We start from the raw sequence: 23,402 nt of genomic DNA on the forward strand, positions 1-23,402 counted from the left end.
CCACAAAGGGAGAGTGCCCACAGGAGCAAACCTTACCTTCCCATATTATGCCCCGTGGCCCCCCCCCCCCCCCACCCTCTGCAGAGCTGCCCTGTAACACAGACTTCCCTCTGTGACACACCTCTGAAGATGCCAGCCACAGATGCAGGCAAAACGTTAGGAACAAGGTCCACCAGACCACGGCCACACAGCCTGGAAAACCCACCAGAACCAGTTGACTCTGGCCGTGAAAGCCTTCGACAAGACATTTGAGCGCCCAAAGTCAATCACTGAGCTTCAGGATTTGAACGCTGTCCTTCCAGACACTCATTCAGCACTCTGACCCCTGCACCGCACAGCCCTGGTGCTCTCCTGCCCTAATAGTTCCATAGCAGATCATAGTTCAATCCTACAGGCAATCCTGCCTACTTCTCTGCCATGAATGACTGCCTGTACAATACATTCAATATTTCAAACAGAGTTTTCCCTAAAAACCGCATAAGAGCGAGCTTCTCTGCTACTTCATGTGTAAAGCATTTCCCCACCAATTTTAATATCTGCATGGGGAGACTTCTGAAAAGACTAAATACTGCATCATTTTTATAGATTATAGTTCAATATAGGGGCATTATAATAGTGACCATTCTGTTTTCAATCCCTTTCCTAAAAATGCCCGATGTGGACTTTGCCTTTTTCACCACTGCAGCACACTGGTTGGTGCTTTCATGGAGCCGTCCAGCACAACCCCACAGCCTCTTTCCTTCTCAGCAAGTTCTGACTCTATTGGCCTGTACTTGAAGTTGGGATTTTTGGTCCAGTATGGATCACCTTACATTTACCTATACTGAACTTCAAAGTGTTTGCCACATGGTTGACCAAGCACCCTGTGGAGCTCCTCCGGGGTTCTTCAAAGTCATTCTTGGTTATCACCCTCCTGAATAATTTTTAGTCATCTCCTGCAAACTTGGCCACTACCCTGCTCGTCCCTAGTATTTCTGAACAAATTAAATAGTTCTGGCCCCAATACTGACCCCTGTGGGACCCCACTGCTCACTTTCCTCCATTGTGACTACTGTTCCTTTACATTCTTTGCTTCCTGTCATTTAACCAATTTTAATCCATCAGGGAACCCTCTTATCCCATGACTCCTGAGTTTACTGAAGAGTTGCTACTGATGTAGATTCTCAAAAGCCTTTTGAAAGTCCAAGTATACGGTATCGGTTATCTACACACTCTTGCTGCCATCTCACCTGGCGTAAGAGCCCGAGAACTGCATCTTGCAGCTGAGGTCCGAAGAACCACTTGCCTAGTTCCCCATGAAAACATTCCTTCGCACTTGCACGAAGGAAGGATCTGACGTTTGGCTGCTGTTTTTTAAAGGAAAATGAACATGCGTCTTCCCGCTGCAGGTTCCCGTGCCACCTGCAGATTCCTCGCTTCCAGATCGTCACAGTTTGCTGTTAACCTGAACTGGGTGAGGAAGGGTGCAGTTGCGTTTACATTATTTCTGCTGGCAGTTTTGTTCCTGCCAGCAAGATGGCTAAAGGGCCTAGCAACAGGCTCACTTGTGCCAATCAAGAACAGACCCCGGCTTGTTGTCACGTCAGGACGCAGCTGTTGCTTTGAACGTACTCAAACACGTCCGCTTTTGAACTTCGGATGCTCTGAATAATTATTTCATTTCTGGCTAGATGAAGTTGAACAGTATTATCGCGTATTCTGTAGCGAAAGCATATGGGCTGTTTAACAGAGGGAAGCGTCCTTCGGCTGCACATTCCGATTAGCAAGGACTTAATTGCTGCGATGCTTCACGGTCTTCCCTGGCGAGTGGAGGAGATTAATAGCAAATAAGAGCACTTGTGAAATATTTACGGGATATCTTTTCTTTTGTTTGCCTTTCTTGTGGCATTGTGAGAAAGGAAACATGTGAGCAAAAGCTGTTGATTTAAACTCCGTGTCAGAAAATATCCAGAAATTGCAAGTTGCTACACAGATGTATGGACTTAATGAGGTACCACAATGCCATTTATTTACCGTAAAGACTGTGGCACGCACAGAAGTGAAGGAAAGTTTGCATCCCCTAGCAGCGTTACGTTTTTCTTCTTTTGCACTGCCATCTGTCGCTGCAACAAGAAGTGCAAACCAGAAGCATGTTTTGTGGGGGGAAATCTTTAATAGCTATTTACTTGCATATTTTACAAGTTTAATTTGACTGAATGTAGATTCGAGTTCAGTCATCTCAACCAGCCTAGGCTCCAAAACTGAAGTCTGTAGCATGAAAACTAATGTATGCTATGGCGGACTTTGCGAATGGATGTGTGGAACTCACCAGTTCTAGTTAACACAGCTGAGTCAACCTGGCTGCGGCCGGGAGTCGTGGTTTTGTGCTTGTGCTCCCTAGAATTGGTTCCTCCATGAACCCAGCTGCAGAATCCTGTACTTTCTATTATATTGTTAGACTCTGTGAAACCGTAACGACTAAAATCTCACAACAGTTATTTGGACAGAACAAAGACTAGGGGCGTGTTCAGCGTTGACCTCTTCATGTGGCTGAACTCTTGGGCACCTTTTCCCACTGATGGAGACATGAAGTGGTCAACAGCGAAGTTATTCCAGAGAAAGGCCGGCTCACATTCCCTCTGGGTGAAATAATCAGTCCAGCTCTGGGCATATTTTGAATTTGAACTGACCAGCAGCGAGTCATGTTGAGCCGTGATCTGGAGAGGCCAAGTTAGCCTGATCTCCTCAGAAGGGAAACCACCAAGGGTGGGAGGCCACCAACGAAGTCCAGGGCTTCTACACAGAGGCAGGCAGCCCACTTCTGAAAATCTCTTGCCTGAAAACTACAGCTTGGTGGCCTTACAGCCACTATCAGGCTCACATGTGGCTGTACAATCCCATGCATATGTACGTCCCTTTATGCTTATAGTTTTTGATTATGGTACACAAAGATCACCTCAACTGGATCGAGGAAAATTTGTGTCTAGGCGGCTGCATGGAGGATTAAAAGGGTGGCGTTCAGAAGGTTCTACTTTCTGGCTGGTGGGGTGGTGAAGCCAGCCCAAAATGTGACTCTTCAAGGAGATGCTTACAAAGAAACAACGAGAAACACATAATTAGAGTTGTATCAAAACTGGCAGTGAAATAGAGAGGCTGCTACGTTCCTGCAGGGGCAAAGAAGTGTTAAAAGGACATAAACAATCAGCAAGGGAATTTCAGAAGATATCTTGGAATGCTTCAAATGTGCCTCTGTATTATAGCAGGGACATTTTCTGTTACACACAATGAAATGAGGACTAGAAGAATCTCCAGCACCCAAGTTGTGCAGAGCTAAGCTGGGTGCTGGAAGATGTGCCTGCCAGCTGCAGGCAGAGTCTGCAGAAACATGCTCCTACAGCCCTGTTCAAGTTAATAAGCAGGTTGGTTTTCGGTCAGTGCCTTGATGGAGCATCCTGCCCCCCTCCCCCATGTACGTGGTGTGTGCCTATGAAGCTGCCGCATATTGAATGAGGCCCTCGGTCAGTCAGGGGCACTGTCATCTACACAGACTGGCCCAGCTCGCCAGGGTCTCAGGCAAATCTCTTCCCCACCATCCCTCTCCTGAAAGGTGTGGTGTTAATGAAATAAAAGTTCTGCCTGTCCTGTTGGCTCTTCAGCAAGCTGTTGTCTCTCGTCCCCAGTTCCTTTGCAGTGTTTTTTAAAATCACCCCATGCATTTGTTGTTAACCCAATAACAATCTAAAGCCCTTTGCAAAACAAAAACAACTCCAAAATAAAAACAATCCCAGAGTTGTGATTTGAAGTGTTACTGATTTCAGCAGGAAATGTTAGCATATGATACGTGTATCTCTCCTGTAAAAACGGCTGGTGCTTAATTGTAGCTGGATTTTTACCCTCTATGCATTTTATAAACAATTGTATAACTATACACATATATCTGAAGTGAGTGAAGCAAGATTCAGGCAGTGGGAATTGCCCAAGTAGCAAACGACTTCTGCAGAGCAGAGGCGATCCCTGCTGTAGCAGCATTCCCCTCCTTGGAGACCTGCTGGTCCCAGGTGGAGAGGAAATCTTCGCGCAGCAACAAGCTCTGAGGTCAGGCACCTGAAGATGGCAAGGTGTGAGGATGGAAATGTTTCGCAGCGGACCCAGCTTTGCTTTGGTGCCAAGGTGAAGCGAAGCCAGATGTGTGACTTCATGCCTCTCTCTACTCGGCGTGGTTGTCTTCAGATGCAGTGAGGTCAGACAGTGTGTTTGAGTGGACGTGGAGTCGCTCTGTTTTGCTGTTCTGCTATCTTTTACTGGATTCTAGCCAGAGCTTAGAATGAAACATCACAGGTGAACCAAGAGGAGGTTAGGAAAGCTTTGGAGTGTTAAGCATGTGCTGTCCGTTGGTTTCCAGTGTGCCGGCTGCCACCGCCACCGGCCACTCCAGTGGGTGGGTCTGGTGAGCAATTGACCCTTCTGAAAATCAAGACTTGCTGCATAAGAAGCAGGGCGAGGAGAAAGCCAAAATGTAGATCATTGCTCAAATGAACAGAAAACGGCCTTCTCTCGAAGTTTAGGCAAATCACTGGCTCACATCCCATGGAGTATTTTCTCAGGTGGAGGGGTACACACTCTTGACGTGGAAATTTGTCACCACCCCTCTACTTCTGCAGCCTGAAATCCCCCTTCCCAAATCTTGTCACTGCAGGTTCCCCATGAACAAGCTTTGGGGGGCTTTTCAGGCGACCACAGGGCAGTGGGGGGGGGGGGGCAAAAGTGAGGTTTGCACGTGCATATTTCTCTGCCTATGGATGCAGTGTGTGGGATGTAAGCTACTGTTTAGTGGAATAAATTTTGAAAACTTTTATCAAAAGCATTTTCAGTGGCAAAAAAAGCCTGATTGAAACGTCCATCAAACTGTTCTCCCACTGAAAATCCTTTTGGTTGAAGTTTTCAAGGATCATTTAACTAAACCAGCGGTGTCAAACTCATTAGTTATGAGGGCCAGCTGTGACATAAATGCAGCTTGCTTGGGCCGGGCCAGGGTGGGGTGGGGGAGTCCCCAGAGCGGCACCGGGAGGGGTGCTTTGGCTGACCAGTGGTCTGAATGGAGGCTGGTGGAGAGCTGTTGCCAGCCCCACTTGGAATAAGGCCAATGTATGTGCTCCTGTGGTTGCGACTGACTTATGGTGACCCCTCATGGTGTTTTCAAAGGCCTTCAGGGGTCAGTTGTCATTGGCTGCCTCTGTGTGGTGACTCCAGACTTCCTTGGCGGCCTCCCTTCTGCACACTAAGGAGGGCTGACCCTGCTTAGCTTCCAAGATCTGAGGAGGAGGGGCTTGCCTGGGCCACCCAGGTCAGGGTCTGGCAAGGCAAATTCACAACACTGATCCTTGTGGGTTTGGACGCCCCCATGGCCAGTTTCTTCCTTTCGGTGCCAGCAGGTGCCAGTTCACACACGGTCCCTTGGACTTTTTGTCACTGCTGCTCTTTATTTATTTTATTATTTTATTTCTGATGCTTAATACACCGCCCCATCCCCTGGGGGCTCTGGGCGGTGTACAAATCAGAAACAACAAATCAACAAGCCCACAATAAAACAATAAATAACAGTTTAAATCATTCTAAAAACATTCCAATAACTCCAAAAACATTACAATTTCAGTAGTTTCAGTATTTCGGTAGCCCAGCTCAATGGCGGTTGCTTATAAATATAATTCCAAAGATGGGATGGAATATAGGGGACGGCACCATCAGCGGCTGGCCTCCCCAAAAGCCTCCGTCTTGCAAGCCCTGTGGAACTGTTTTAAGGCCCTGATGGTAGAGGGGGGGGGGATTGTTCCACCAGGTAGGGGCCAGGGCACTAAAGGCCCTGGCCCAGGTGGAGGCCAGCCCGATCACGGAGGGGCCCGGGACAGACGTGTCCTTGTGTCCTTATCACACCCCTCTCTGGAGCGCAACCCAAAGTAGAACCCGAGATGCTGAGAGGCGAGTTGCTCATAGCTTGAACATGCTCAGGTGACGCTGGGGCTGGCTGGGTGACTATGGCTGCCTCCCCACCCCATTCCCCACCCCAGTTTCTCTTCATGATATAGTCAGATAAGATCAACATTCTTTCTTTCCCCCTGGTGAGCTAGTTGGGCATCACATGAAGTCTGGGGTCCCCAACCCTTTTGAGCCTGCAGGCACATTTAGACTTCTGACATAGTGTGATGGGCACCACCACAAAATGGCTTCTGCCGGAGGTAGGGCCAGCCCCAAAGGGACTACCACAACTTGCCTCTAGTCACACCAGTCAAGATCCTTGCGCTGTGGTGGCAGCTGCTGCCAAAGGAATGCTTTCAAAAATCTCTGCAGCCAACCAGATCTCCATTCTGTGGCCACTCAGAAGCCTGGCTGGGCAGAAGCTCCACTTTGTCCCATCCACTTAATAAAAACACGTGGTGGGTGCCAGCAGAGGTGTTGGTGGATGCCCTGATGCTCGTAGTGGAGACCTCTGCAGCAAGTCATCACAGACGTCCAAGAAATGCACAGCTTGCTTGTGTTGGGAAATGTCCTGAGAACCAGTTTTGGAATCTACAGATTTTTAGGGCTGACATAACGCCAGTGCTTGTCGATTATCCTAGCAGTTTGGGGAAGAACAAAATTAACTTTAATGTCTTTTCTAAATTTGCAGCAAATTCCATAAAGCTAGAAATGCAAAGTGATGATGAGGATTCCGAGAGGAAACCCCTGAAGCAGGAAGGCCACGGGCTCAGGGGCCAAGACGAAGGGAGCAGTTTGGAGGAACCTCTCTCTGAGAACCACGAGATGGTGGACCACAGGAAGTTGCAGGAGCTGTCGAGCGAGGGAGGAATCCGGCTTCCGAATGGTAAACTGAAATGTGACGTCTGTGGCATGGTTTGCATTGGTCCCAATGTGCTTATGGTACATAAAAGGAGTCACACTGGTAAGCAGCTGAAAGAAAAACGTGATGACTGCCTTTGGTTTCTCGTGTTAATATTGCTGACGTGCTGTCTTGCTTTTCTCAGTGCCCCAATAGTGGCCAAGCGTGGTGAGGAACAGCTTTGTTTTTCAGCCTGGAAGTCTCTGGCCCGATAAGGAGGCCGGGTGGGGGAGGCGGGGGTTACAGCACAGACCGAGCCACTCACTGCAATGGAGGCTTCCAAGAAATATAACGTAAGGTGTCCTTCAGAGTGCTGGTCTGTACTTGAACAGGTAGATTTGAATCCAGTAGCACTTTAGAAACGAACGGGATGCTCTGTGTGTATAACCTTTGAGAGTCGAATCTCCCTTTGTCAGTTAGCTGGTGGTCGGGAGCTTTTTCCTCTTAGAAGCTTAAACTTCTGTTTTTTATGGTGGTACTGGATTTGAATCCCGTATTCTTTGTCAAGGCATATTCCACACTGGTTTCCTTAAAAGTAGTCCGCATTGCAAGCGCCCGAGCCTCTTTGGTAAAATCAAGGCACCTTTCTCTTTGCACAATGTTAAAGAATGGCATGAATGGTCAGACCTATCCTGGATGTGGGGGAGGGGGTGGGGGAGGGCTCTGTCTCCCCCAGTTTGCCACATGGATGCACCTCAGTGCCATTCAGTGTTTGGATGCCCCAGATCCCTGAAGGGGGCTGCTTTGGAAAGAGGAGGATGAACCCCGATTCTGATCCGAAAGGACTCTCCTTGCATTGTGTCTTTCTGATAAATGCCTTTATAATCTCCTTGATTCCATTTTAATTGTTGATGCAAGTAGTTTTCAACGATGTCCGTGTGTGCCTGTTGAGCAAGAGTTCAGTCTTCACTTCAGCCCCGAGCACATTAATCTGGCTTAACTCATTCCTCGTCTTCATCAAAAGATGTTTATAGGTGTCCTTATAGCTGTTAGAATAATGTGGTCTCTGTATGTTTTTTTTTCCTTGATGAGAGATGAATTTTATACAATTGCATTTCACCCCGGACTGCTTTCATTTCACGTCCCCTTTGCCGTGCTGTTCATCTGTTCTTGGTTTTCCTCCCATTGCCCTACATAAAATAAGTGCCTGGTGGGATCCTGCTCTCTGGGCCTGAAGACGGGGGCTCTAGTCCATGAAAGCAAATGCCGGCGTCACCTGTTTTCAGTCTTTAACGTACCAGATCTGAAGCTCTTTGTTTACATTTGTTGCAACAGACGACTGCAGCTTCCCCTCTGGAACGTTCGTACAAAGTGTGTTCTTATTAGCAATGATGGGATTTATAAGGAGACGGCTTTAGATGGGCAGCTGTGATTCAGTGCTCTGCAGGCATCGCAGTGGTAAAAATAGGGAGAGTACTGTTGGTGAGCTCATTCTGCCCTGAGAAACCTGGCCTGTTCCCGGTAGAAGTTCCATAATAAGATATAGCAAACGGAAGATCAAACCATCCCAGAGGAACTGTTTCAGATCACCAGAAATAGCCGACAAGGGCACTGTATGGAGGTGTCCTCTCCCCTGCCCCCCACCCCCTACCCCGAAAGCAAAAATTGGCTATTTCTTTAATAAGAAACAGCAACAGCATGAAGTGGCACCCGTGGCAGACATCGATGTGCCATACGCTAGACGCACACAGGAGCGCAAAGGCCATGGAGTGGGGGTGGGAAGGGCTGTGCTGCCGCAGCTCATTTCTGGTGACCTTGGTGGGTTTTCAAGGTTGGGCGTGGACAGAGGTGTTTGCCTTTGGCTGCCTCTGGGTGTCTCCCATCCAACTACTAAACGCAGCTGACCCTGCTTAGCTTCTGGGATCGGAGGAGACCGGACTAGTTTGGGTCATCCAGGTCAGAGAGGGTGAGGAATAGTCAGGACTTTCCCCTGCCTGCCTGCCTGCCTGCCTGCCTGCCTGCCTGCCTGCCTGCCTGCCTGCCTGCCTGCCTGCCTGCCTGCCTGCCTGCCTCACCCCAAGTCAGCAGATAAGACACAAAGCCGAGCTTGTTTTAAGGGGGGTGGGGGGTGTTGCACATGTAGTTTGTTGTGTGGACTGGCGTGGTGTTTGGGAGGGCACGTGGCTTGCTGCCCTGCAAAGACTGGGCTCTGTGTCACTGCGTCCAAACTGCAGCCAGTTCACGACCTGACAGCAGCCAATCCTTCACTGATATCCACAGTGCTTCATTCTCAAGGGTGTGGATGCAGAAATGGAAAACAAATTAAATATATGGGTTGTCTTTTGATGTGTTCTCTGTTTTCTGTCTCCAGACGCCACTTCACTTTTTGCGATCCAGAACTTTTCCTTGGTGGGTTTTACTGTACACATTGAATCCCTTACTTAAATTTCAGAGAGAGAAAAAAATGATTTTATGCTACATGAAAGCTTGTGTTTGCAACACTAGGGCAATCTGACCGTGGCTCCTCTCAAGGTGCTTGTGGGAGAAGGGAGTGGGGATTGAGGTATGGAGCTCTGGGGTGGGGAAGCCCCTCCATCCAATGGATCGGAGACTTCTGTGGATTACCTGTAGGTGCAGATCTCCCTGAGAGCAGCTGGATTCATCAAAGCTGACAAAGGTGTCTGGAGATGGGAGTTTTGACCTTGAAAATCTTGCCAGTCTCCTTTTACTGCCGACTAACGCAGCTACCCTTTGAAACTATCTCCCCTAAAGTAGCAAGTATCAGTATCAGGTTATGCTAGAACAGTGGTGGCGAACCTATGGCATGGGTGCCAGAGGTGGCAGTCAGAGCCCTCTCTGTGGTCATGTGCAAACAGAGTCACCCCCACCCCCCCACCATCTAAGCTGGCCTGGGCCACTGGGCTCAATTATTAGCATTAAACCTAAGACCTAGTTTTGGGGAAGCAGTGCAGGTAACCCTGTTAAGCGCTGCTAAACCCCACTGATTTTCATGTGAAGAACTAAAACGTGATCCTTTACCTGGCAGTAAGCTCAGTTGCTGGCAATGGGAATTGCTTCTGAGTAAACTCTCCTAGGGTCATGATTCACCCGTTGGAAGAGTTGCATGGTTGCTTCAAAGCAAAGTCACCAACAACCACCAAGCTTACTCCCGAGTAATGCACGCCTTGGAGCCAGCCGTTTTTTCTAAACTAAAGCCTCAGTATTCAGGTTAAATCGCCATGTTGGCACTTTGCGATAAATAAGTGGGTTTGGGGTTGCAATTTGGGCACTCAGTCTCGAAATGGTTCGCCATCACTGTTCTAGAGCCTTCCTCCTTGGCATGTTGGTGCATTTCTCTTCAGGGAATTCTTTTTTCAAATGGGAGGGAACATCTCAAAAGAGAGGGTGTTCCACATTGGTCAGAATAGTACAAAACAAAGCAGAAGCCAAGGGCATCTTGGAGATGGTCAGTGTTTATTCCAGCATAAGAGATTTTGTCAACACTTTGGTCCCCAAATGTGAACTTTGACTCACAAAAGATCATTCTGGACTAAACCCTGTTACTCTCTAAGGTGCCTCCGGCAGAGGTGTACAGCCTATAGGGACATGGGATCACCCATGCCCTTGGGCGCTTGCCTTTCTGTCATGTGGGGGTGTGTGCCAGACGCCCCCCCCCACTTGACGAAATGGCATGCGCCCCAGCCGCATGCCACCCTGCCCTGCCCCCTGCAAGGAAACGAGGGTGCAGGGCTCAGCCGCGGCCAGCCGAGGTGTCCACCGGGGCTGCCTGCCACCAAGCCCCGCCCCCCACCTCCGTGCAGGCTGGCTTTTGCCCTTCCTAGGCCCTGGGGACAGCAGGAACCACCCTGCAGAGAGGTGGGGGCAGGACTCGGTCCAAGTCCCCTCCCCCACTCCCAAGGGCCGGGGGCACAGGGCAGGGGGTGTCCAGAGGAGATGTTGCCCCTGGGCGCCATTTCCCCATGATATGCTTCTAGCCTCCAGATTTCCGTTTTGCTACATCCCGGAATGCCCCCTCCGCGGCCTGGCCACTGCTCCAAATGGCACGGCCCAGTCAACTCTCTCCCACTGGGCACATTCTGTTGACTCTAACTGCTAAATACTAAATGATATTTTTGCTCAGTTGTCAGGATCTCTTTGCAAACAGGTCAGCAAAAGACCAAAAGGCCACAGACCATTTGGTAGCCCACCTGAGTGTGCCTATCTCCTGTCAAACCACCTGAACACTCCCAGGGAAAAAGATCCACCTGGCCCAACTGATTTACCTCTCCCTACCGGTGGCCGTTCTTCCTTGTGGGGATGTGACTGGCCACTGAATGAAGAGCCATTGTGGCTCTGATGGGCAGAGGCACAGTGCCAGTGGGGTGGGGTATGACGCCCCGGGTAGAGCAGCGGTGGAGGCGTGGTGAGGCCGCAGAGGGGGCATTCCGGGGGGGGGCGCCACAGTGGCAGGGGTGCAGTGCGCGCCCCAGGTGGAGTTTCCCCTTGCTCCGCCTCTGCTGATGGGTAATGAGTCAGCTGGCTTTCTCCGGAAATGATATTAGTGCATTCCTAGCATCACTTCGGGGACTTCTGTGTACCTGCATCGTGACTCTGGCTTCACTGCCAAAACCTACAACATTTATTAATGTTTTCTTAATGACTTGGTGTCAGTTGGAGACACAACCAAGGCTTGCCCAGTTGACCGCATTCTGAGGATGGGTTCTCAACAGCCGTGTGGTGACTCAGGTTGCCCTGCAGCGACAGAATGGCTGGGAGCAGACAGGGCCTTTAGACTCCCCAGCTTGTCTTATGGGATTATGGTCTTTTTCTCAACTCTGTATGTTTGAACATTTTTGCTGTAAAGAAGAGGCATGTTACCTCTGCAAACACGAATTCACCGTTTTGACAACTTCAGAATCAAAGCATCTGTGATAACCAGCCCAATCCAGAGCTTTTGGGCGGGCGGGGACGGCACTGCTCCAGCTCTGCCCCGCCTCCTCCAGATGGCTTTTCTGCGATGCAGGAAATCCGAAACGTGGTTTTTTTTAAAGGCCGAAATTTTCCCATAGTGGGGGATAGAAATACACCATGAAAATCACGATAGATATCTGCTGGCGCAGAGGGGCCAGTCGGGCTCTGGAGACCCATGAAGGTCAGTCCCGTCCCCTAGAATGGCCACGGCGTTTTGCTCCGGCAAGTCTGGGCGGCGGAAGACGCCTCTGGGTTGGATGCTGCGGAGTCTCGTGGCACTCGGCCCCCTGGGTCAGTTGCCCCTCTGCTGGCGCATTTGCCTCTTGCGCTGGCGGTGCAAGGGTGCACCAGCCCCAGAGGGGGATTCAGTGTCCCCCCCCTTTTTTTGGATTGGGCTGAATGTCCTCTAGATAGAAAAATGAGACTGTGAATGGATTAATGGGATTTATTTAAAAATTCAAACACTCTATGAATGCACAGTCTCGAGCTACGTAATTAAAAATTAATTCTTATCTCTTGATGGACTTTAATGTATCTTAAATAGAACACTATTTAAACTATGTTTGGGTGGATTTTTTTTTCCTCAAAAGGCATTTTATTTTTTTTTAAATCAATTTGAATTAAAAAAAATCAGATTTAATTTTTTAAAAAGCCATTGATTTTTATCCACCTTAGTACAGGAGAATGAGGGGAGAATGAGCTAGTAGGATAGACCCAACTGGAGGCAAGCTTGCCTCCCTCAGCTTGATATGGACTTAGACTTGGGGAAGCCAAGTTGTTTGTCAGAACACTAGAAATATGCCTGGCTTTCTCCAAATCTAGAGGTGTACATTTTCCAGAACCACTTCCCCCATCCTGTTTGGCACAGCAGCGGGAGCGGATTACATTTGGGACAAAACTGAAATATATTCAGTACTTACTTGCCTATACAGTTTAATCTTATTTTACTGCTCCAACAACGTAAAATATATACTACGCTATAATTAACACAAAATTGTGCTAATTGACATATTTCTAGAATTTAAAAATATAAATGCCTTAATGCTCCCCTGAGTTACAAATGTAGCCAGTACCTGAGGGAAAGTTGCCAGCCGCTGAGCCCAATGCTGACTTTGCGCATTTCTTAATTTTTGCAATCTAGCATTTGAATTAGAAAGCAAATATTGGTAAAGAAAAGACATTATTTGAACAGACACCCAGTACATAATCCTGCCCAAATATTGAGATAGCAGGTTAAACTTTATAATATTGACAATGCTGAACTTGTTAATAGTTTGTTACAATCAAATGCATTATAGCACATTAAATGTTGCAAAAATTATTCATATTTAATTAGTCAATGCATTGAAAATATTTTGAAAGTGTGTGCGGTATATGTAAGAATTATTATTTATCATTTAAAACATTTTAATGCTACCTTTCCAACCAGCAGGGTCTCAAAGACAGCAAACATAAAAACATCAACACACTTGAGTCATCAAAAATATAGTTTAAATGATAAAATAATTCCATTAAAACACATAAACAAGCAACACTAGAAGAAGAGCCAGTAACTATTACAGGGGACATCCCCTGCTGACAGTGGATGCCAAGAGAGGGAGGCAGACAGATCTCCCTGTGGAGGGAGTTCCAAAGTTTTAGTGCCACAACCAAGATGGCCCTTCTGAGGTTGCCAGCCACCTAGCTTCAGAGGGGGTGGGGGGTGGGAGGTCAGTGAAGCAGGGCCTCTGGAAATGTCTGGAGTGGATGGGCAGTCCTGAAGATAAGTTGGTTCCAGGCCATGTAGGGCTTCTGTAATTATCTAATGAATCGGAGAATCATACAGTTGGCAGAGACCATAAAGGCCATCCAGTCCAACCCCCTGGCATGCAGGAACACACCATCAAAGTACTCCCACAAATGGTCATCCAACCTCTGTTGAAAACTCTCTGAAGAAGGAGACTCCACCACCCTCCGAGGCAACGTATTTCACTGTCAAACAGCCCCTCTTGTCAGGAGGTTCTTCCTAATGTTTAGGTGGAATCTCTTTTCCTGTACTTGTAGATCGTCTTACTTACAATTTTCCATACTATACATTATTAAAGAGTCAAACATTGTCTTAATCATTTCACACACCTATTCTGGGAGATTCATTCCAGTCATTTAACTCATTCATTCCAGTATTTCCCAACATTTCTGAATCTTTACATCATAAAAACTAGAGGGAATAGGGGAAGGGGTTTCACCCCATTTTTTTCTGGCCCTCCCTCTCTCTGCTTGGGAGTTTGTTCTTATGTAGTGATGGAGTATTCGAGAAGTGTGTGAATACAAGCTAGGCGGGTGCATATGGGAAAAAAAGATGTTTAACTCCATTATCAGAAAATTAGAAGGGGTGTGAGTATTGTTTTCATAAAATGTTGGTTCTCCCATGTGGAATTATAATGTGGGAGGATGGGAGAAAAGGGACATATTCTTCAGTGGGTTGGTGATGTATCAGCCCTTTACATTTTGCTAAGCTGTTATTTCCCATGGGAAAGACCTGGCCTCCAAACTCTAGGAAGAATGGTTCTTTGCAGTGTAAAGGTCTGCTGATCAGCTGTTGGGCGCTGGGGAAAGAGGGTAGTAGAGCTGGCCTCCCTCCCCTCTGAAAATATGCCCCCCTGAAAGTTTGATGGAAAGATTCGTCACCCGCTGACTGGGGGATGTCCTTCTGTGCCTCCCAGCCTCTCCTGCCTCCTGGTGATCCTAGAATCAGGAATTCTGTTGGGGAGCTTCCTCAAAGGAATCTCTACGGCCAAACTGCCATCAGTGGAACTGTTGCAATTAAGTGTAATGTAATATAATGTTTGCAATCTTTGTAGGTTTGAATTATGTTAGATATATTTATGAGTGCATTCAAAAATAGGAATCCTGAATTGGTGTGTGCGCTGTCTGTGGTTTCTCAGTTGTTTCCTGTTTTGTTTCTCCAACGTAGGTGAGCGTCCCTTTCACTGTAACCAGTGTGGAGCTTCCTTCACACAAAAAGGCAATCTACTGAGGCACATCAAATTACACTCTGGGGAGAAACCATTTAAATGTCCCTTCTGCAGCTATGCTTGCCGGAGGAGGGATGCCCTCACTGGACACCTCAGGACGCACTCTGGTGAGTCTTTGTTGTCTCCTCTGTCGCTCTCACTTACAAATTGAAGTGTGTCATGTAGTGGTAATATAAGGATTTTTATTATGTTCTCAGAAGTAAACTAGAGGCAAAGGATGCCCCCCCCCCCCTTCTTGCTACAAAGTCTGATGCTACTTCTTAAGTCTACTTTTCCTGGACACCTCCATGTTACTGAAATTCCCGCTGCTTTCAGTGAATGTGCCATCCATTGAATCCAGAAATTTCCATGTTTTCCCTGTCCCCTTTGGCAAGTGCAATCTCACAGTATAGTCATGCTTTCATGCCTCACCATCTCCTACAGTCTCTTCCATATTGTGAATACTATAAAACCCAAGCCGCATTTTGAAGAAATGGGCATGCACAGAAACAAGTCAGAGAAGCCGTACGAAATCAATGCTTCTGATTCATGGTGTGAGTGTGCAGTATGGACTTGCTGTCTGTGACATGGGTTCAGAAACCCACAAGGAAAAGCACTGCGTTATTCGGGATGGGGTGGGGTGGGGGGGTCAAAGCAGCTCTGTGCAGCTGATCTGGTTGAAAAGTCACATACTGTGTAAAAGCTCGAATCTTTTTTTAAAAAAGTGTTTGGAACAAGTTTGAACAACTCAGTAACATTTTTGGCACTACTTTCCCATACTGATGGATGGAAGATCCCTTTAGATGCCTGGCTCCAGCCCTTCCCTTTTCAATCTTAATAAAGGTAAAGTTTTCCCTTCAGTCATGTTCGACCCATTGCAAGCAGTGATTTTATAGGCAAGCCGCTTTTGTCGGGTAGTTTGCCATTTCTTTCCCCGGCTATTCTTTACCCCCTAGCTATGAGCTGGGTACTCATTTACCGACCAAGAAATGGATGGATGGCTGACCATGAGCCAGCTGCCAGGATATCTGACCCACAGGGGGTTCGAACTCCTGACCGTGTGAGTGGCAGTGCAAGCGTGGCAGTGCAAGCCATGCGGCTCCTCCAAATCTTAATAATGATGCCCAAAGTGACTTTTGCTCCTACCATCTTTCCATGTTCAGATCTCATCCCAGTTCACTGTTTGTCCCAATTCAGTTCTAGAAAGTCGCACAAAATCCAGTCCAACCCCCTGCCATGCAGGAATACAGAATCAAATCACTCCCAACAGATGGCCATCCAGCCGCTGCTAAAAAACCTCCAAAGAAGGAGATTCCACCACCCTTGGAGGCAGCGGATTCCACTGTCGGCCAGCCCTTCTTGTCAGGAAGTTCTTCCTAATGTTTAGGTGGAATCTCTTTTCCTTCCCCTTGAATCCATTACTCCTTGTCCTAGTCCAGTGATGGCGAACCTTTTTGAGACCGAGTGCCCAAATTGCAACCCCAAACCCACTTATTTATCGCAAAGTGCCAACATGGCAATTTAACCTGAATGCTGAGGTTTTAGTTTAGAAAAAAACGTTTGGCTCCAAGGCACATGTTACTCAGGAGTAAGCTTGGTGGTAGTCAGTGGCTTTGCTTTGAAGCAACTGTGCAACGCTTCGAACAGGTGAATCACAACCCTAGGAGGGCTACCTCAGAAGTGCTTCCCCATTGCCAGCAACTGAGCTTACTCCTGGGGTAAAGGATCATGCTTTAGTTCTTCCCATGAAAATCAGTAGGGTTTAACAGCACTTAGCAGGGTTACCTACACTGCTTCCCCAAAACTAGGTCTTAGGTTTAGTGCTAATAATCTCCCTGAAATAATTGCACTATTATCACATGACGAACTCTGGGCCCACAGAGAGGGCTCTGAGTGCCACCTCTGGCACCCGTGCCATAGGTTCGCCACCACTGTCCTAGTCTCTGGAGCAGCAGAAAACAGCAGCTCCCTCTTTAGCATGCCACCCCTTCAAATATTTAAACATGGCTATCATGTCACCCCTTAACCTTCTCTTCTCCAGACTAAACTAGCTCCCTAAGCCACTTCTCAAATAGGGCACGGAATCCACGTTTATCATTTTGGTCTCCCTCCTCTGGATCTGTTCCAGCTCATCAGTATCCTTTTCAAATTGCGGTGCCCAGAAGTGGACACAGTGTTCCAGGTGAGATCTGACCAATGCAGAATAGTGTGATACTATTACATCCCTCGATCTAGACACTATACTCCTCTTGATGCAATACAGAATTGCATTGGCTTTCTTGGCTGCTGCATCACACTGCTGACTCATGTTCAGTCTATAGCAGTGGTGGCGAACCTTTGGCACTCCAGATGTTATGGACTACAATTCCCATCGGCCCCTGTCAGAATGGCCAATTGGCAGGGGCTGATGGGAATTGTAGTCTATAACATCTGGAGTGCCAAAGGTTCGCCACCACGGGTCTATAGTCTACTAAGACTCCCAGATCCCTTTCAATGTACTGTTACCCAGCCTGTGTCCCCCATCCTAGATTTGTGCATTTCATTTTTTTCTGCCTTAGTATCTTACATTTATCTTTGGTGAAATTTATCTTGTTAGTTTTGGCCCAGCTCTCTGATCTGTCCAGGTCATTTTGAATTCTGGCCCTGTCCTCTGGGGTATTAGCTACCGCTCCAGATTTGGTGAGATCTCCAAATTTGATTAGCATACCCTCTATTCCATCATCCAAGTTACTGATAAAAATATTGACTAGCGCTGGGCCCAGGACAGAACCCTGCGGCACCCCACTAGTCACTTCTCTCCAGGATAAAGATGAGCTCAAGGTGGCTTACAACATAGATAAAACACATAAAATACGTTGAAAACTTAGCTACCAAAATGTAAAGGGCTTTATGTTGGATAGTTACTGCACCACCCATTGAATTTGTTTTTCTCATTTCTACCATGCTTCCAAGGCTCCAAAAGTGGTGGCCAGAGATTTTCAGAGCCAGTGGGGCTATATTGGGGATGCATGTGCCATGTAACTGTGTGTTGGTGTTCATGCGCATAGCATAGCTTGTCTGGGCTTGCTTTTGGGCAAGCCCTTCTTCCTACACCCAGCACATAATCACAGCCAGGTCCAGCCTACTTTAGAAACAAATCAATCAAATGCAAACAAACAGAATTGAAATATTTAAAAAGAGAGACTGGAAAAAACTCCTAGAGAAAACAATCTCTGAAGAACCTTTTTATCAAGAGCCGTGGCCACCAGGAGAGCATTTGGAGGACATAATGCTCTATACGAACCTCTTCAGTAACCCAAGTTTTGCACAAACCCTTCCAGCAACGCTGGTCATAGAATCGATCTCTCCAGCCCCTGATGCAGTTGTGTCAAAACTGCCAACGCTCAGTCAAGGGCTTTGTGGTGGCCCCTTCATTGTGGAATTGCCTTCCTGAGAACATCGTGTTTGTAGTGTTCACTTTTTAATCTTTCAGAAGGCTTTATGAGGGAAGGTTGTTTACTGAGCCATTGAAATCTGGCAAATGCGCTTGATATGTAGTCCCTGTGGTCTAGTCTGTATACCCTGGAGATTTTTCTTTTTTCATGTAATGTATTTGTTCATTTAGGAAAGTTACCACATGCATTTGGTGTGCTGAGTTGTTAGTTTGCCATCTCTCGAATTCCATGATGATTTTGTGAGATCTTTCCAGCCTGTGGCAATTAGAACATTTGTATTGTGTTGCTTGGAATTAAGACTTTTAGGCTGTGATACTGGTAACATTTTCGTGGGAATACCACCAACCATAAACATGGTGAGCTGTCTTCCTTGGATTGTATGATTTTGATTATATTGTTGTATATTTAGCTGATGGTTTTAAAACTCACTGTGGTATTCTTTGAGCTTCTTTCGGGAGCGAATGTTTTAAATAAATGAATTTCCATTTCATAAAATGTTGACAAACTGGGGCAAATTCACAACAACACAGTGGACTCGATAAACTATAACAGCCCTTTGGTACCCAAAATTTACTTTTTTGTGTTTGGGTTAAGCTTGTGCGTAATTTTCCACTTAAAAGCAGCTCGGCCTTCTAAAAGGTCAGCATTAATTGTATCATTCTGTAATGCATCAAAATGTCAATTATGCCTTTTAAAAGACTGTTTAAGCTCATTCTTCGCATTTAAGTTTACTACAAAAATTACTTCTGTTTTTGTCACTTTCTTCCCATTCCTTGACCATGGAAAGCAGTATTGTTTGTCAAATAACACTTCCTCATCCTATATTTTAGGAAGAAACATATCTTAGAGTTATTGTAAGCTGTCTTCCATCAAGGGCAGAGGTGGGAAATAAACATTTTAATAGAATAAATATCTTATACCTTAGGAAGGATCTAGGAATATTTCATCGAGAGCCAATACGGTGGTTGGAGTGTTGGGCCATGGCTAGGGTTTACAGATCCCCACTCAGCTTGCTGGAAGCTTGCCGGTTGACGTTGGACTGGTCACAAACCCCGTGTCTTGTCTAAGTAACAGGGTGCCGCCTGTGTTGCAGGCTTAGACATTTCTTCCGGGCCATTGAGCCTCCCCCACCTCCTGCCACTGCGCCTTCTTTGCCCAACACCTGGAACACCTTGCCCCGCCCCCCTCACCTCCTTTGATCCAGTCCTCGTCCTCCTCCTGATAAGGAGAAAGTAATGTGAAGGGCTCCTGAGAAAGTTTAGGTTGGGCTCTTTGCTAAGGCCTTACAAGATCACCAGTCCTTCATTGACAGTGTTAAATAGCAGCTTCAAAATAAGAAATTGTGTTTACATTACAGAAAAAGATAACAGCATTGAGCCATTCAGGGAGAAATGAATCTTCTGAGCATCAGGCCAGATATAGGTGCATCTCTTAGTACAGAGGGGTTATAGCATCATCTCAACATGTGAAAATGTTGGTCTCTCTTGACTTTCAACTTTGGTTTTTCAACCTAAAATGATACTTTTGGCTTTGCTTGCATAGGAAATTGAACAGCAGATATTCCCTTGGCACAGTTTTAATGCTTTCTCATCTGATGTTTTTGGTAGGTGTTAGAATATGTTCCACTTTATCTTCTTATAGGAAACTCTAGATCTGTGGTAGTAGCTCCACATTTGATATTTATGTCAACCAAAAGAGCCATCAGTACTGTTATAAGTCCTGTGCTCCAACCCACCAAACACATGTATGCAGCAGCATAAGATATTACTATTACTATTAAATAGATAATTATAACCTTTAAAATTATCTCAGAGTCTTTCTGCAGCACTGTTGAACTTTTGCCAGCCCTTCTTTCTTCAGTGGGGGAAGGACCTTCCTCTCTGCCTTCTCACTGGCTCCTCAACTCGAGGAAATCCCTTCTGTCCTAGGCTCATTCCGCACATGCAGAATAATGCACTTTCAAACTGCTTTCAGTCCTCTTTGAAGCTGTGCGGAATAGCAAAATCCACTTGCGAACAGTTGTTGAAGTGGTTTGAAAACGCATGATTTTGTGTGTGCGGAAGGGGCCCTACTGTCACAAATTATGTTTAAGTTTGCTAACCTCCAGGTGGCGGCTGGAGCTCTCCTGGGATTACAAATGATCTCCAGGCAACAGAAACCAGATCACCTGGAGAAAATGGCTGCTTTCAAAATATATGCCTTACTGGGGTCCCTCCCTTCCCCAAACCCTTTACTTGCCAGGCTCTATCAACAAGATCCCCAGGTATTTCCCAACCCAGAACCCTTGTTTACTCTAGTGTACTCCCATGAAGTCTTTATTCTGCAGGGAGCCAGTACCCTGAGAGGTTAAATAGTCTTGTGTCAGCTCTGGGCCCTTTCTGCACAGGCCAAAAACACCAGTGGAACCTGGAAAAACACTGGTTTGGGAGGAGAACTTTGCACGGCTGCCACCTCCGAAACAAGGCAGCACTGTGCCCCCCCCCCCCCACACAACTGGTGGGGAAATGAGCGAGTTTTTCTAAAATGAGCGAGTTTTTCTAAATGAGCGAGTTTTTCTAAAAACACCGTTGTGCACCCGGTCTGCACAGGGTGCACAACGGTGTTTTTAGAAAAACTCGCTCATTTCGTGAGTTTCGAAATGGTGTTTTTGAAACTCACTAAATGAGCGAGTTTTTCTAAAAACACCGTTGTGCACCCGGTGCAGACCGAACGGCACTGAGAGGGAAGCACCACTTAATAGGCGCATCTTTTTTTTCTTTTCAAGTTACCTTCTTTCCCCGCACAGCTCCGCAGGGACAAGGGGACACACCTCCTGCCCTCCGACCCCCCAAGGCGTTGCCATGGCCATGGGGGGCGTGTCCCCTCGTTCCTGCGGAGCTGTGCAGGGAAGAAAAGGTATGTTTAAAAACAAAAAGGACTCATCTCTGTGCGAAGGTGCCTCTGCGAGCCATGGCAACTCTACAGCTTCATCAGTATCGTGTGTACCAGTGCACAACTGCTTCACTGGCCCGTGGCGGAAAGCTCCCTAGTTCCCGACAAGACTGGCAGGGGGTAGATTGCAGGTTGCTGGTAGGTCTTGGTGAACCACCAAGGGGTTGGCAGGCTGCTGAGATTGGCTTTTCCAGGCTGCATGGCTGAGGCCTGGTAGTTTTTGCTCCTAATGTTTCACCCGCATCTTTGGCTGGCATCTTCAGGGGCACGTCATGGTGAGATGTGTTTCCATCCATGGCACGGTGTGGCTTTTAGGTAGATGTAACGGATCACTTTCAGGCCATTAATAAAAGGAAAAACCAAGATTACCCTAAATCCGTGGTGGCGAACCTTTGGCACTCCAGATGTTATGGACTACAATTCCCATCTGGGGTGGGGGGGGGGGGGGGTGGGGGGGGGGGGGGGTGGGGGGGGGGGGGGGTGGGGGGGGGGGGGGGTGGGGGGGGGGGGGGGTGGGGGGGGGGGGGGGTGGGGGGGGGGGGGGGTGGGGGGGGGGGGGGGTGGGGGGGGGGGGGGGTGGGGGGGGGGGGGGGTGGGGGGGGGGGGGGGTGGGGGGGGGGGGGGGTGGGGGGGGGGGGGGGTGGGGGGGGGGGGGGGTGGGGGGGGGGGGGGGTGGGGGGGGGGGGGGGTGGGGGGGGGGGGGGGTGGGGGGGGGGGGGGGTGGGGGGGGGGGGGGGTGGGGGGGGGGGGGGGTGGGGGGGGGGGGGGGTGGGGGGGGGGGGGGGTGGGGGGGGGGGGGGGTGGGGGGGGGGGGGGGTGGGGGGGGGGGGGGGTGGGGGGGGGGGGGGGTGGGGGGGGGGGGGGGTGGGGGGGGGGGGGGGTGGGGGGGGGGGGGGGTGGGGGGGGGGGGGGGTGGGGGGGGGGGGGGGTGGGGGGGGGGGGGGGTGGGGGGGGGGGGGGGTGGGGGGGGGGGGGGGTGGGGGGGGGGGGGGGTGGGGGGGGGGGGGGGTGGGGGGGGGGGGGGGTGGGGGGGGGGGGGGGTGGGGGGGGGGGGGGGTGGGGGGGGGGGGGGGTGGGGGGGGGGGGGGGTGGGGGGGGGGGGGGGTGGGGGGGGGGGGGGGTGGGGGGGGGGGGGGGTGGGGGGGGGGGGGGGTGGGGGGGGGGGGGGGTGGGGGGGGGGGGGGGTGGGGGGGGGGGGGGGTGGGGGGGGGGGGGGGTGGGGGGGGGGGGGGGTGGGGGGGGGGGGGGGTGGGGGGGGGGGGGGGTGGGGGGGGGGGGGGGTGGGGGGGGGGGGGGGTGGGGGGGGGGGGGGGTGGGGGGGGGGGGGGGTGGGGGGGGGGGGGGGTGGGGGGGGGGGGGGGTGGGGGGGGGGGGGGGTGGGGGGGGGGGGGGGTGGGGGGGGGGGGGGGTGGGGGGGGGGGGGGGTGGGGGGGGGGGGGGGTGGGGGGGGGGGGGGGTGGGGGGGGGGGGGGGTGGGGGGGGGGGGGGGTGGGGGGGGGGGGGGGTGGGGGGGGGGGGGGGTGGGGGGGGGGGGGGGTGGGGGGGGGGGGGGGTGGGGGGGGGGGGGGGTGGGGGGGGGGGGGGGTGGGGGGGGGGGGGGGTGGGGGGGGGGGGGGGTGGGGGGGGGGGGGGGTGGGGGGGGGGGGGGGTGGGGGGGGGGGGGGGTGGGGGGGGGGGGGGGTGGGGGGGGGGGGGGGTGGGGGGGGGGGGGGGTGGGGGGGGGGGGGGGTGGGGGGGGGGGGGGGTGGGGGGGGGGGGGGGTGGGGGGGGGGGGGGGTGGGGGGGGGGGGGGGTGGGGGGGGGGGGGGGTGGGGGGGGGGGGGGGTGGGGGGGGGGGGGGGTGGGGGGGGGGGGGGGTGGGGGGGGGGGGGGGTGGGGGGGGGGGGGGGTGGGGGGGGGGGGGGGTGGGGGGGGGGGGGGGTGGGGGGGGGGGGGGGTGGGGGGGGGGGGGGGTGGGGGGGGGGGGGGGTGGGGGGGGGGGGGGGTGGGGGGGGGGGGGGGTGGGGGGGGGGGGGGGTGGGGGGGGGGGGGGGTGGGGGGGGGGGGGGGTGGGGGGGGGGGGGGGTGGGGGGGGGGGGGGGTGGGGGGGGGGGGGGGTGGGGGGGGGGGGGGGTGGGGGGGGGGGGGGGTGGGGGGGGGGGGGGGTGGGGGGGGGGGGGGGTGGGGGGGGGGGGGGGTGGGGGGGGGGGGGGGTGGGGGGGGGGGGGGGTGGGGGGGGGGGGGGGTGGGGGGGGGGGGGGGTGGGGGGGGGGGGGGGTGGGGGGGGGGGGGGGTGGGGGG

The 23,402-nt window shown here is 50.7% G+C and overlaps 1 protein-coding gene across 1 annotated transcript in view; it reads left to right on the plus strand.

Annotated features, from left to right (window-relative positions):
* Nucleotides 1–23,402, plus strand: part of IKZF2 (IKAROS family zinc finger 2) — a 101,863-nt gene that overhangs the window by 52,261 nt on the left and 26,200 nt on the right. The window contains exons 4-5 of the mRNA XM_048483543.1: nt 6,644–6,916; nt 14,718–14,885. Coding sequence (XP_048339500.1) covers nt 6,644–6,916; nt 14,718–14,885 — 441 coding nt within the window. The remainder of the gene's footprint in view (nt 1–6,643; nt 6,917–14,717; nt 14,886–23,402) is intronic.

The sequence above is a fragment of the Sphaerodactylus townsendi genome, linkage group LG02 (genome assembly GCF_021028975.2).
Source record: "Sphaerodactylus townsendi isolate TG3544 linkage group LG02, MPM_Stown_v2.3, whole genome shotgun sequence".
Lineage (NCBI taxonomy): Eukaryota > Metazoa > Chordata > Lepidosauria > Squamata > Sphaerodactylidae > Sphaerodactylus > Sphaerodactylus townsendi.